At 37.7% G+C, this 14,556-nt stretch overlaps 1 protein-coding gene across 3 annotated transcripts in view; it reads left to right on the top strand.

The window, feature by feature from the left end:
• Positions 1–14,556, top strand: part of PTPN3 (protein tyrosine phosphatase non-receptor type 3) — a 106,210-nt gene that overhangs the window by 25,570 nt on the left and 66,084 nt on the right. For all 3 annotated transcript variants that reach the window (XM_040586815.1, XM_040586814.1, XM_040586816.1), the window contains 2 exons: positions 2,958–3,045; positions 8,460–8,548. In XM_040586815.1, the coding sequence (XP_040442749.1) occupies positions 2,958–3,045; positions 8,460–8,548 (177 nt within the window). The remainder of the gene's footprint in view (positions 1–2,957; positions 3,046–8,459; positions 8,549–14,556) is intronic.

The following is a 14,556-nucleotide window of genomic DNA, read 5'->3' as shown; positions in this document are numbered from 1 at the left end:
GAGATTTGTAGACAGACATGAATAAATCTGCTTGTCTTTAGGAAGCAATCGTCTCTGAGACCGCTGAGGGAAGGTCTAGAAGTGGTAAGGTTGAACTGATGTGTGCAGTGCTATCACAGCCAAAGATATAAAACTGGTTACGTCCTGCAGAGAAAAGACTAGAAGTTACCATTGATCCAGACAAAGGTGTGGTCAGGTCTGTTGGAAAGACTCCTTTCTTTTCAGGGTCATTTCAGTGATAATGCTTTCATTGAGAGTTTTTGGTAGAGAAGTCTTGATGACGGAGAAGTTTCACTGCTGTATTTAAATTCATCTAAGTGGTGGTAATTGAAGTTCTGAATAAAAATACTTGAGTAGACCAGACTAGGGAAAATGCTTATAATTTTAACATCTGTTTTGAAACTTAGCTTTTCAGACCTATTTATTTTGGATTGTAGGGAGAGGCAAATTATTGTATATCCTGGCAGTATTTCTTGCATCCTCCTTTGGCATTTATAGTGAATACTTAGATCTGAGACATGTTTTTTACTAGAACCGTGCCAGAAATATACTTGACAAGAGCGGTTCTGGTGCTTAGCAGGCCTTCTGAGAAGGAAAGACGGGGAGAATTTTTCTTCTTACAGTTTGAAGAGAACAGTATTGTTTTGAAATGAGATTTCTGCTGATCTGGAGTAAATAATATTTGCTGTAGACCATATGGGATATCTGTAAATTATTATACCTTTTAAACTGACATTCTTGGATTGCAGAATTGCAATGCCAGCCCTATACACATCCATGCTTTTTCATTCTTTAGTGTCTATCCTTTGAGAAACTTACACAAAGGAAAATTAAAAGGCTAGGATTGCTGAAATGCAGTATAGACTTGAGAAGCCATGTTATGTCCTGTATGTTGTAGCTTAATGCAACTTGGGGTTTTTTAGCTAGTTTTCATGCTGCTTTGCGAAATCTGAGAAAGTAGTTCTATAAATATGTTCATATCAGCCACTATTCAGTGGACAAGTAAGTAGCTGTTGAGAAAGCAACTGTTGTCGTTGAACTGGTATAGCTTCAGAAATTTTCCTTTTGTGTTCATCTCTAAATCTGTAGGGGGATTTTTCTGTATGTAGTTTGTTCTAACAAGGTTTTCTTTATTTTCTTTGTTTTTCTTAATACATAAGCAACCTGAGGACTTAGGATGTGTGGATATTATCCAAACTGGTAATGTTTTCATAGTGCTTGCTAGATCTAGCCATCAGTTTGAGGAGAAGGTTGCTTTTGAAACTTTCTGTGATGCTTATATTCCTGGTGATGTTAGCTCTCGTGTATTAAGGGCGATAAAAATTGGAAATGGACACCAAGACTGGTTTCCTCTTGCCTGTTTATCTCACTGAGTAACTGCCACCTGCTTAGGGACCTCAAGGTTTCATTTCATCCCTAATTGAGTAGGGAGGTGTAACAACAAGAAAAAAACCCCTGCATCTGTGCTGAGGTACTTTTTCTTGTTGGTGCTTCAAGACACACGGCTTGATCGTTCTGCTGTAGATGGTGTACGGAAATTGAGAATTAAAATTTGCAGGCATATCTCATTGGTATGCAACGGACTTTTCTCCCCTTTCTAAATAAAATTCTTGATCACAATTCAAAAAAGGAAATACTTTTGCAAACATATTCAGCATACTGTTGTATAATAAAATGGTTGTTTTGTTATGTTTTTTCTCTGCCTTTCTGACGCAGTATAAGAGATAAGGTGTACTAATGTTTTTCAAAATCAAGGTGACAGTAGTCACTGTAGATATAGGTCTGAGTAAGCAGTTTATGACAAGCAGCTCTTTTTTTGTCTTTACTCTTTTTTCCAATGTTGTGACATCCTCAAGCCACACTGCTGGCGATGACTTTCCTGTTCAAGGTGACTTTCAGTTTTGCAGAGCATGATATAATACTTCCTAGAGTGGCTGTTTCAGGGCAGAGTATTTTCATGGCCAGGAATTTGAAAGGATGAAAATTAATTGGAAGTAATAGATGTCCACCTTTTGAGGTAAAACCCCTTTCAAAAATGAGAATTACTGCCTTATGTGGAATGCCTTTGTATCTGGAGTTCTTCACACAATGTTAAATGAACTTTTTACAGGTTGTACTTAAATTGTATTTGATTAACATAATTTTATGCTACTCCCTTTAGCATGCCTAAAGGAGTCTTTATAGGTCACATTGCATTAGTCTCAGATGAATAATTAGTAGGCTACATGGCAGAACCAGCTAGGCAGGGATTACTGTTGGATTCTTTGGTATTTTAAACTCCTAGTAGACTCCGTGTAGCCCTTCCATCATGATATATGATCTGTTTATTTCAGGTGTGGGGACTTTTAGGTTTTTGTCTCTGGGGGGGAAAAAAGTCAGAATTGTAGAAGCTTTCTAGAAGACAAGAAGATAGAATCCTTGTAAGTCTTGCAGCACATTTCACATCTAGCAGTGAGAGAAAAAAGTATTTTAGGACTTACAGTTTGTATAATCTGTAACTCAGATGGCTTTTCCTTGGTGAGCTACTTGTCTAATCTTCTTTCTCCCCCTTATTTTTTTAGTAGATTTCTGCTTCTAATTTTTCTTCTGAATTACTTCCTTCTGACAGACTGTGCAGTATAGAATATTTACAGATACAGCTTCTTGCTATAAAGGAGGCTTTTATAGGGCAATTGTTTCCTCATCTCTAACCAAAACAGATACTAACGAGTTTTTAAAAAAGAATTGGTCCAGAATGGCTAAGATTATAACGTTGTGTATAGTTTGCTCAGTTTTTGAGAGGAGCTGAGGAGGGCCTTCACCAGTGAAGAACTCCTAGCACAAGTTAATGAGGTTTATTTGGCAGACACCAGGCTGTGGGATTCTTCTGTTTTTCTGCATTTGGAATAAATATAATGTCATGTCTTTAACTTTTGACTAGGGTTCATGTTTGGTTTTTTTTTTTTCTGCTTTTTTAGTGGCCTCAAGCAATCTGAAGCAGAGTCCTGCTACATAAATATAGCTCGAACGCTTGAATTCTATGGCGTGGAGTTGCACAGTGGTAGAGTATGTTTACATTGTGATTTTTCACTTGGAAAAAAAATATTTATATGTATCTTGACTTGATCTTAACAGCAATAAACCTAGTAGCATTTAAGTATTGACTTTATGGTGTGTAATTTTTAATGAGAGTTGAGTAATTATTCAGTAACTTCTGTATAAATCAGTGCTGGAATTTCAATCAAATAAGCTAGATCTCATCAAAAGTGTAACAATTTATTTTTAAGATAAATTGTTTTAATATGGCAATATTTTTACTAAAGTTTATGAATGTCTTATAAAAAAAGAATGCTCTGTTTAGTGCTATACTGTTGTTGACAGATTTTTTAAGAGTTTACTTTCTCTGAATTTCTAACACAGTGTTAAGAATATAGAGATTTTATCGTGCGTGCATTGACAAGAAACATGTCCTACTATTTCAATGGCTACTGGGATTTGGTTGATTATACTAGCTGTCTGAGACAAATGCCCCAAATACTTTTTTTTTATTATGTCCTAGCATGCAAGTCACCATTTGTGCTTTTTATGTATGGCAAATTATTTTGGCATACATCTTGTACTAAAAAGTTAATGAAGTGTAGTGCAGATGTTTGATTTCCTAAACAAAGATGACTCCTGTTTTTGCTAACGTTTTTCTGAGATTTGTTAATAATCCTGACACTGAAAATTTTACCAAAAAATTTTCAATTTCTGTAATGATGGAAGGGATAGAAAAGGTCATTTTCTTCCTTCAGCATGATGTTTTCTTCTTTTTTTCTTTATGGTACCGCAAAAAAAGTGTTGCATTAAATTTCTAAGAATTCCTAAAGTACTCCTGTATAAAGCCACTGTAATTACATTCATATTAATGAAATACAGTGCTCAAACAGTAGAGGCCTTTTTTTAAGGGTGGGGAAAAGTACAAAGGAAAGGAAATAATTGAAGTGATCAAAATATGAACTTTCTACGCTCATACCATCTGATATGAATATCGAGAGGCAACTGTTATGTGACAGCTGTTAAAAGTGATTACATATCGTGGTTCACATGCACTGGTTGTGGTTAAGTCATCTAGCATGTGTGAATGAAATCCTTATGTTCTTGCGTCTTCTGACAATGTAGAAGCTTTTCCAATTTCTAATGAGGTGATTAACTTTGAATGGTAAATGGGTATCTTAGTAAATTTGACTTTGTCTAGGTTCATTGTCCATTGGGTCATCAGTCACCTGCCTGCTGTATTGAAGAACCCTCTACTGTCACACTGCAGATATCCTGATACGCACTTAACTTGATCAGTGTATTATGCCTTTTAATTTCTGTTGTAGCCCAGTATTTTGATAAACCAACTTGAGTTCCAAGACTGACACCATGAGGCTATTCTCTTAATATTCATGGTATGCTGCTTCTGAAAGTTCTTTAATTTCTGACATCTTCCTGAGTTGCAGGCCACTGAACGACATGCAGGATGTCAGTAGGGGTCATGTCAGTGCCAAGTAGTGAGGGTGGTTCAGAGTGGGTTCAGACATTTTCAACTAAATGAAATTTCATTGCAGTGTGCTGGGCTGCTCTGTCTGAATAGAAATACCTTCTGGAGATATTTACCTAAAGTTTTTTTTTTATTTGTTTGTTCATTGGGTTGTTTCCCCAGAGCATTGTTTCATATTTAATGACCTGGGGGCTCATGGCTTGTCAGAATATTAATCATGAGCGCCTACTCTGCCTGACACTAAACTGTATGATCTTGAATCAAATAAAGTACAGATCTGAATCAAAGCCTTCTCTATTCCAGGCTGCTAAGATGCAGGCTGTCTTGCTGTTTCAATCCAAATTAATTTTTATTTTGAATGATGAAAATACTTGAAATGGTCTGGTTTTTTTAGCAGTTGAACTGAACATGTAGACAATTAGAAGTTGCTAGAAATGAAACAGAAAGCAAAATAGAAATGTCATGCCACCTTTTCTAAATCTGTTTTTTGTTATAATTTGAATGTTAAGTTTTGTTCTTAGTCTCCCTTCCTTATGTCAAAGCGGGTACAGGAGTAAGAAAAAGTACAAAGTAGTAAGTGTTATGTTTTAAGGAAAAGCCTTCTGCGGCAGGTGAAACAGCATTGAGAATGTGAATAATGAACAATTATTATTATTTTTTTGCTTTAGTAGTAAAAAATTTAAGGAGCTTAAGTCTCCCTAGAAAGAGACAGGTTTAAGCAAAAAGAACTTTTTCTGTATGGCTGCAGCTGAACTGTGGAGATTACTGCTATTTTAATGGGTGACCAAGGTGAAATAGGTATCAAGAGTAGTTAGGCAGTTCAGTGGAAGAATGGTTTACTGGAGTCCATTGAACATACAAAAAGCTGATCCAGGAAATCCTCTAGCTGTAAATCACTAGAAGCTGAGAAGGGGGCTTAGTAGAGGTGTGGTTGTCTCTGGATTTTTGTATTTCCAAAACATGTGTTACAAGTCATCATCTGGACTGAATGCCATGAGGTAAACCTTTCAACCAACACATTATCACTGATGATGCTCCTGAAGGCCTATAAGAAAAGTGACAGCACTGGATTATATGAGTGGCCACTCTCAATATTGTCTTCTGGTAGTCTTCCATGTGTAAAGTGCTTTGGCTGTGCTGCAGCAGTTCTGCAGAAGAATTACTCCTCAGCAATTGGTAGCCCATGTTGGCTGTAAATGACACTTTTCTGAAGTTTAAAACAGACTGTTTCTGAAGTTTGTTGGGAAGGTTAGATACCTTCCCCCCACAATGTGCTGCTGCTTCACAGAGGCTACTGTGTTATAACCCCAGTTTTGGCAGGGATGTTTGCCATCTCCCCCAACTTAGTACTGCTCTTAAATCATCTCTTTAGTTTTGTCATCCCAGTGCTTTTCTTAGTCCTCCTTGGTTTTGCATGGCAGAGGAACCAGGTGACACCTGCTTTTTATAATAAAAGCCTAAAGAAGCTGGTGCTCCTGTACTGGTGGTTAAGAGGTGGGATACTTTGGGGTAATGTTTCTTGAAGAACAGATGAGTATCTAGTTTACTTTTTAATGTCTTACGGTACAAAGTTAAGTATTCTGCAGAAGTCGAGTGTGAGCTTTCTTTTTAGCAACTTGCTAAACATGAAACTTCCATTAGTGAATTAATCTGAGCTCAGTTTTCACATGCAGACACTTCTGCTTTTCTCTGAGGATAAATCTGAACTGCTAAAATTGTAATGTTAAAAAATGAAATAGTGTTAAACTCAGACAAGTGAGTTCAATACCATAAAACTATATTGAGATTTCTTGAATTCCTAATATCCACTTGACTCTGGACCCCTATCTCATCTGCTCAACAATTAGTCTGGTCTTAACTCATCTTTCATTTTTTCTCAGACACATGAAGATAGGAAATTTGTAGAATCAATATTATTTCCATATCTACAAAAATTTAGATGGTAATTGTAAATGAAATCAAATGTGAATCACTATTTAGCTAGATGCCTGACATAATCATTTTTATCTTTATAATTTTTTTATAAGTGTCTTTTTAAAGAAACAAGTAAAAAGAAAAATACATGCATGTTATTTCTTAGTTGTGCAATTTAACAGCATAGCTATTTTGAAAAGAAAATAAGTGCACAGCTAAATCATCTTTCTTTTGGTAGACCTTCTTTTTTTATACCGGTCCAAATTCTTGTTTTCGTATTGCTTAGGTTTAATTTATGAGAATTCATTATAACAAATGGCATGGGAGATTAGTATTTTGGACCAGGGCAGACGGGGTTGGGGAATGAACTTTGTTCTAACAAAGATCCTGGAGGAAATAGTTTAGCCTAATTAAGCCCTATCAAGTGTTTAGCTAATCCTTTGTTCCGGCTACATCATGTAGGTTTTCACCTTTCTCTCCTAAAGCTGTTTTTTTCTACACTCTGTTGATTTTTTATTTTTATTTTTTTTTAAAGCAGCAGCCTGGAGTAAGCTCCAAGGGCTAATAAACCAGGCTTCTGCCCTGCTTTACCTTGGCTGTATCATGGCAGGGGCAGCTAAATTACATGCAATTCATCTCTTGAAATACCTCAGTTTTCTCCCAGAATATTAAAATAAAGGAGTGTCAGTTCAGGATTTCTGTATTATGCTGGCATGAACTGGCAGTTCAGGAGCATCTTCCAGTGGAAATTCAACCGACATCTCTAGCAGCAGTTCTTTGCAAAGTCGGAGCAGCATATTGCTGAAGGTTATTAATAATTTCAGCTGATTCCGGTCTACCTTGAATGTATATGGGCTGCTACCTACCTATTTTCTTTTATTATACTGTCACTGATAAGATTGGTATTCCTCCCATCTTGTTAGTATTCATTGTTAACGCACTGTACATCAAACAGGTTATGCTCATTTTCTGCGAACTGCTGTGGTATTTCACTGGAGGTTTATAAATCACATTGCAAATTAGGCTCAGCTTCATTCATTCATATGCCTGTATGATGCTTCTGTCCAACTATTTTGAAAGGATTTATTGTAGGCTTTCCACAGTATTGTTAGAGCACACGCTGCCTGTTCTATTCTTCTGTACCTTTCCGATAGAAAGACTTTGGGGCTGGACAGACAAGGGAGACTTGTGTTACCTGGGCGCAGAGCGCCATCTAGAGGAGAAGCTGAGCTACTGACGGCTTTAACACAATCATTCTCTGCGGCCATCCTTTACGAAAGAGTCTGAAACTACTTTTGAGTCAAACCTGATGTTTTAACCAATGGGTTCTGCACTTACATGTAGATTATTTCAATGTTCAGCTCTGTTTAGGAATTTAAGTAATAATCTGTGTGTTGATCATAGAGAAATAGGAAGGCAAGATTTGCAACTTGTAACATCAGTTTGGGTTTAGACTCAATGATTCAGCCTGTCTATGTCCCCCCACCCTTTTTATTTTTTTTAATCTTCTTTTAACTCAAGTGTTTGCTTATATGGAAGCATGTGTTTCCTTTTGAGTATCTCAATACCTGTAAAGGATTGTAAATTTATGGATTCATTTTTCCAGTTATGCATGTTATGCTAATGCACAGTTTTTGGTTAATAATGGATTCAGTTTAGTGTATCAAATATTCCCATACATGTGTGTTCCTCTAGCATGCTCTTATGCAGAATTGTGGTCACCTTCTGCCCAGACTTTGTTGGTAAGACTTTTCAAGAAAAAATAAGGAATTACTTAATCTTCTAAACAGCTTAGAATCAGGACATTTGTGTTCAGTTCCCAAAATTCTCACCTAAGGAATATCTAGTATAGTAAGGCAAACATTACAATGTGTTTTAGAGAGTGAAAGTTTATAATACCTAGTAGATAACATCAAAGGAAAGACATGCATGACATTGCCTCAGGACAGCAATATAAATATAGAAATATTGAAAATTAATTTATAAGTAAATGGAATGACATAAGCTGCATCTGTGTTCTTACAGTATTTTTCTTTTGCAGGATCTCCATAACCTAGATCTCATGATTGGGATTGCATCCGGTGGAATTGCTGTATATAGAAAACTCATCTGCACAAGCTTCTATCCCTGGTAAATTCCTTTACTAGTAAAGAATTATGTCTAGTCGTTTCAGTCTTATCTATGTTTTCTTTAACAATTATGCCAAAGAAGCCTATAATACATACATTTTTTCTATGTGGAGTATCATGGTATTTCCTTGTGCTGAGATAAAAATGAAACCTGTTGTCTAGGCTTTTAATTCTTTAAGACTTCTGAACTCCTTGTGCTGTGTTGAAGTCTTGATCAAGTTAAGTCACATAGAGGTGTGAGTACATGATTAGGAGGACCCTGTGGTCTTAGAGATTTGCTGTTGTTATACACAATAATATGTCTTTTTAAAAATCAGTATTACTAGTAAAGCTAGACAGCTAATGGTCTCATCATTTTATCCTGTCCTTCATCAAGAAGATAAATTGGAAAAAAATAATTGGAAAAGAAATGTAAAACTACTTGTTTAGAGTTTCAGGTTTACTGGAGTTTAAATTATTTAAATTTTATTTAAATATTAATTTTATTTTTAAATAAAGTATATAAATTTAAATTACAAATTTAAAAATTTTATCAAACAAGGCTGTATAACATTAACAAGTTTTGGAGTCTCCAGGGGAGAGACCTTTGCGTTATTCTAGGATACTGAAAATGTTAGATTGCATGATAGTGCTGTAGAAAATAATCTCTACAAAGAAACAGTGAGCATGAAAAGTTTAATATGAATGACATTAGAAATTAGTTAAGCTGTAATTTTTTATAGTAGTTATGGGCTTTATTAGTTATACCATACTAAAAATGATAACATGAATTAGAAATTACATGGAGGCTGGGCATTTCCTTAAGGTTAATGGATAGGATCAGGAAGAATTTTTCCTAGTCTTTCAAAAGTACTAATTTATATTGTATAGTTGATGAAGTATAGCTTTATCATGTTATGCATAACTTCCTCATAATTTATAACAGTTTTTTTGGAGAGCATTTTCAGTATACCATCATACTGTTCTTAATCATGACAGAAAAGTACATTCTAATGCGTTGTGCTTGCTTTTCACCCCTTAATTATATAAAAAGGTCCTTCTTGCCAATATTCCTTAAGTATTCGAGTCATTCCATCCTTTAATTGTGCACCCAACCTAACAGGTATTTACTACAGGAAAGCAATAAAATCAGTTTCAATTTAAATATTAGTGGAAGATGTTCTGCACAGTCCCTGAGTTTTCTTTTTCTTTGCAGCGAGTTGATTTCAGCTCACTTGGATGTACTGTTAACCATCTTAAATGTCAGTAATACTCTCATACAGCATGGTGACATCTTGTTTTTCTTCCATTTCTAATGCCCACTAAAGCATGAAAGACTTTTATATTTTACCTTTGTGCCGAGTTCTGCCCTTTAATATGTCAATCTTTCAGCTTTAAACAGCTCAGGTTTTAAAAACTGCCAGCTAGAGGCACATTTTATGTCTTCTGCAAGTCATCTTCTGCCAGCTTAGTGACCTAAGGTATGAATGGATAATAGTTATTCCTGAAAACCATAGTGATAGCATTTTAACATCCAGGGCTATATAATTCTTCAGAGAAGGGAAAGAGAGCTTTATAGCACACAAGACAGGAGGAATCCACAACTTCAGGTGCTACTGTAACTCCTGGATAGCACAGAGGAATAAAATGCAAATACTAAAACATCATTTCCAAAAAACTATTCTCATTTTCAAACAGAAACTGAGGGGAATAAACCCCACAGACCTTTTAGTTCAGATAACTTCCACTCTATGAGGTTTCAGTAGCAAAATTTTCAGCTGACAACTAAAGCAATTGTTCCAAGCTTTCCTTCTCCCTCTCTAAAAATATCTTCTCAACTTGAAAGGGGCAAAACCTCATTACATGGGGGATAGCTTCTTGATGTTTTATTTCTGTCTTCTTGAATGAGTTAGTAATAATCATTTATGCAGGAATGGTGCCCGTTCCCTGCCCTGCCCCCCCCCCTTCCCCCCAAGAAAACCCCAAACAAGCAAACAAAGAAGGTCACCAGAGCAGACTAGCTTGTGCTGTATTTGTGGTAAACACTTTCATTTTCTTTTTAAACCTCAAAGCAGGATATATTTCTGTAGTGCCTGGAGGTTTAACGTATCTTTGTTGGGCTGAAGGTGTGCAGATAAGGAGATTCCTTACAGAATAGTATATACCTGAGAATGAGGAGAAAAAAAAAGCAAAACAAAAAAACCCAAACCAACTCCCCCTTCAAATAATTGAAAAGATATTTAGGCTTTTTATGTAACAACATTTGTAGTAAGCAGATTTTCCTATGGGCTGAGCAAGCTTCACCATAAACATTGTAGAACTCAAGGTGGCAGCAAATGCCATCAAAGCATTCTTTCCAAAACTAAATAAAACACTCTGCAGCGTTACTGGATGACAGCGATACAACTATATGATACGGTAGTAGTCAAAGAGGACCAAAAGTTTTCAGGAACAGAGGCAGTGAGAGTACTGCCTTTGCAAAAGGAAGGTTTTCAGTCAAGGCAACCTATGTAAGGAGCTGACTGATCAGTCCGAGGCAGTGCAGGTCAAGACAGATTTAAAAATAACTCTGAATTTAACACAGTATTTTATATGGTCTGGAAAGTTATTCTTGGGGATGCTCAACTATTTTGTAATAATTTCCATATTAGTTTTGCAAGTAAAATGTTAATGGCAAAAACGTACAAGCACTCTACATCAGCAGCAATTAAGGTTACGTATTAAATGCTGTTCACTGTATGCAGTTTCTTTGCTTTGAAAACTTCAAGAGAAACTACTGGAGGGATACATTCTACATTGCTAGTTAAAATTTGAAAAACAACTCAACAGTCTTACATAGCAAATTTGATGGAATCTTTCCTGCTGAATCTTCCAATGGCAATATATCAGGCATACAGCTAAAGAAACATTTTTGCTTCAAGTTAAAAATAACAGTGTTTAGTACTAAGTGCTACGACAGAATTCCCATTTTAATCATAAATTACTAATTCTGTTGCCTAGTAAGTGAAAATAAATCTATTTTGACCCTTGTGAATGATAGGAATATGGGACCCAAAAGATGTATCATTACTAATGTGCTAAAAGTATTGAGCATATTACAAGTAAACCGTGAAATTTAACGATTTGGAATGTTGCATATTCACTGGACAGATCATTGGTGAGTGGTAAAAGCAGCTGAGCCACCAGTTAGAATAAGAGTAACTGCATCCTATTCAGATCATGTTTTGGATGTGGCATCTTCAAGCACTTCTTAAATCTGAATCCTTTGATACCTTAATCTCTTAGATTATTTTTTTTTTTTTGAGGATTCTGCTCTATGTGAACATTCACTCAATTTGTAGGCGTAACATTGCAAATGATTTTTAGTTAATGTTAAATAAAACTGTCAGATTAGTAAGTGTTCTTTGTCACTGAATTAAATAGGTTTAGTTGTACTTTAAGAAGAATGAATGGAATTCAGAGGGATGCTCTACTTAGAGGAGAATCAAAATAGAGCCCTGAATTGGCTTGAAGTGATTATGTGGTCATGCAGTGAATGATTTTTTTTTAATATTTATTTTTTTTTAAAAAAAAAAAAAGGGAGGTAGAGAGAGGAGAGGAACTGACAGAGTTCTGGTATTTTGGGATGGCGGCTACCTTTTTGTTACTGTGTTGAGGGTGTTTTGCTTGGTCTGCAAGGTTAGTTTTGTGTCCTGCATTTCTGCTGGCATTATGTTAGAGTAAGAACAGACTACAACAGCAACTGTGTAAGCTGAGAAAAACTCCTAAAATTTATTTGTTGAATTTTAATCCAAGTCAAGAAACATGGTAAGAAAGAACCAGAAGCACAGAACTTGAGTACTAGTTCAGGTGGAATAGCACTAGGATTAAGAAAGGATTTATATATAAACGAGTCCTATCTAATTAAATACAACTGAAATTCAGAACCCAGAACTTCTAGATGAGCAGTACAGATCATTGCTGTTTGAGGTAGGAAATCAAATGGTACAAATATTTCAAGAGTTGGTTTAACAGGAGAGTTGGGTATGATTTAAACTTTCCATTAACTTTTGTACAACAATTTGCCTGGTTGCCAAAGAATAGCGTTAATGAAATTCCTGGCATTTTGTCATTTTGTAATTGATGGAGAAAAGCATTTTCAGAAATGGGCACATGTTCAGTTTTCCACCTGTTTTGTGAAGGAAGTGAGGATTGTTCATTCCATTATCTTTCTTGTTTGTAACTGTCAAATACACTTTTCTGTATCAATGAAGGATATTGCTCTTTAACAAGCGCATCTCTCATGGGCATGGAGAATTGATGATATGCCATTGTCCCACTTGCTGAGAGCAATGCAAAAACTGCGCTAAGAACTGAAAGGACCTTCAGTATAGTTCATACCTGATGAGATCTAGGGTGCTGTGGAATATTATCAGTTTGTGAGAGTATTCTGAGACTTTTGGCAGCAACCTTCCAAAACTCTTTCATGGTGTCTTTTAAAGACAGATATGACTTGATCAGACCTTAAATAGCTTTCCCAAGGCTTCCATATGATTCCAGCTAATCACAGATTTCTTATTCCAAAATGTGTAGGCTTTCAGTTATTGCAGCAGAAGTATTGCAGACAAAATTTAGGTATTTTAAACAAATCACAGAACAGTCAGGGTTGGAAGGGACCTGTGGAGATCACCTAGTCCAACCCCCTCCTAAAGCAGGCTCACCCAGGGCAGGTTGCACAGAGTCACATTCAGGTGGGTTTAGAATGTCTCCAGAGAAGGAGACTCTGCGACCTCCCCGGGCAGCCTGTTCCAGCGCTCTGTCCCCCTCAGAGTAGAGAAGTTTTCCCTCATGTTCAGGTGGAGCTGCCTGTGCTGCAGTTTGTGCCCGTTGCCCCTTGTCATGTCACTGGGCACCACTGAAGAGGGCCTGGCCCCATCCTCTTGGCACTTGCCCTTGTGATATTTGTAGGCGTTAATAAGATCCCCTCTCAGTCTTCTCTTCTCCAGGCTAAACAGGCCCAGCTCTCTCAGCCTTTCCTCATCAGGGAGATGCTCCAGCCCCCTCATCACCTGCATGGCCCTCCGCTGGACCCTCTCCAGCAGTTCCCTGTCCCTCTGGAACTGGGGAGCCCAGAACTGGACACAGCGCCCCAGATGTGGCCTCACCAGGGCAGAGGAAAGGGGCAGGATCACCTCCCTCCAGCTGCTGGCCACCCTCCTCCTAATGCCCCCCAGGATCCCATTGACTTTCTTGGCCCCAGGGCACCCTGCTGGCTCATGGGCACCTTGCTGTCCTCCAGCACTCCCAGGTCCTTCTCCGCAGAGCTGCCTTCCAGCCGGTCAGCCCCAGCCTGTACTGGTGCGTGGGGTTGTTCCTCCCCAGGTGCAGGACCCTGCACTTGCCTTTGTTGAACTTCACGAGGTTCCTCTCACCGCAGCTCTCCAGCCTGCCCAGGTCTGGCTGAATGGCAGCGCAGCCGCCTGGTGCGTCAGCCGCTCCTCCCAGTTCTGCATCAGCAAACTTGCCAAGGGTATGATCTGTCCCTTCATCCAGGTCATTGCTGAAGAGGTTGAACAGGACTGGACAGTGCTGACCCCTGGGGAACACCTCCAGCCACAGGTCTCCAGCCAAGCTCTGTGGGGCTGATCAGAGCCCTCTGAGCTCTGCCATCAGCCAGGTCTTGGTCCACCTCGCTGCCCGCTCACCTGACCCACACTGCCCGAGCTGGCCCATGGGGATGTTGTGGGAGACAGTGTCAAAAGCCTTGCTGAGGTCAAGGTAGACAACACTCTTCCTTCCCACTCTCCCTTCATCTACCCAGCCAGCCATTTCATCATAGAAGGCTATGAGGTTGTTCAGGCATGATTTCTCTTTGGTGCATCTTGTTTTGATGTTTTGGGATGTGCGTGGGAACCTAGAAGTTTTGTTTAATTTAGCAAAACTGATAAACATATAATTAAAATAAAAATTGCTTAAGCACCAGTTCTAATTCTAGTCCTTACCTTAAAAATCTTTATTCCCACTATGTGTATATAGAAAAGAGGTGTTTAG

This window comes from Falco naumanni, chromosome 3 (genome assembly GCF_017639655.2).
Source record: "Falco naumanni isolate bFalNau1 chromosome 3, bFalNau1.pat, whole genome shotgun sequence".
NCBI lineage: Eukaryota > Metazoa > Chordata > Aves > Falconiformes > Falconidae > Falco > Falco naumanni.
This window is presented reverse-complemented; position numbering and strand designations above follow the sequence as displayed.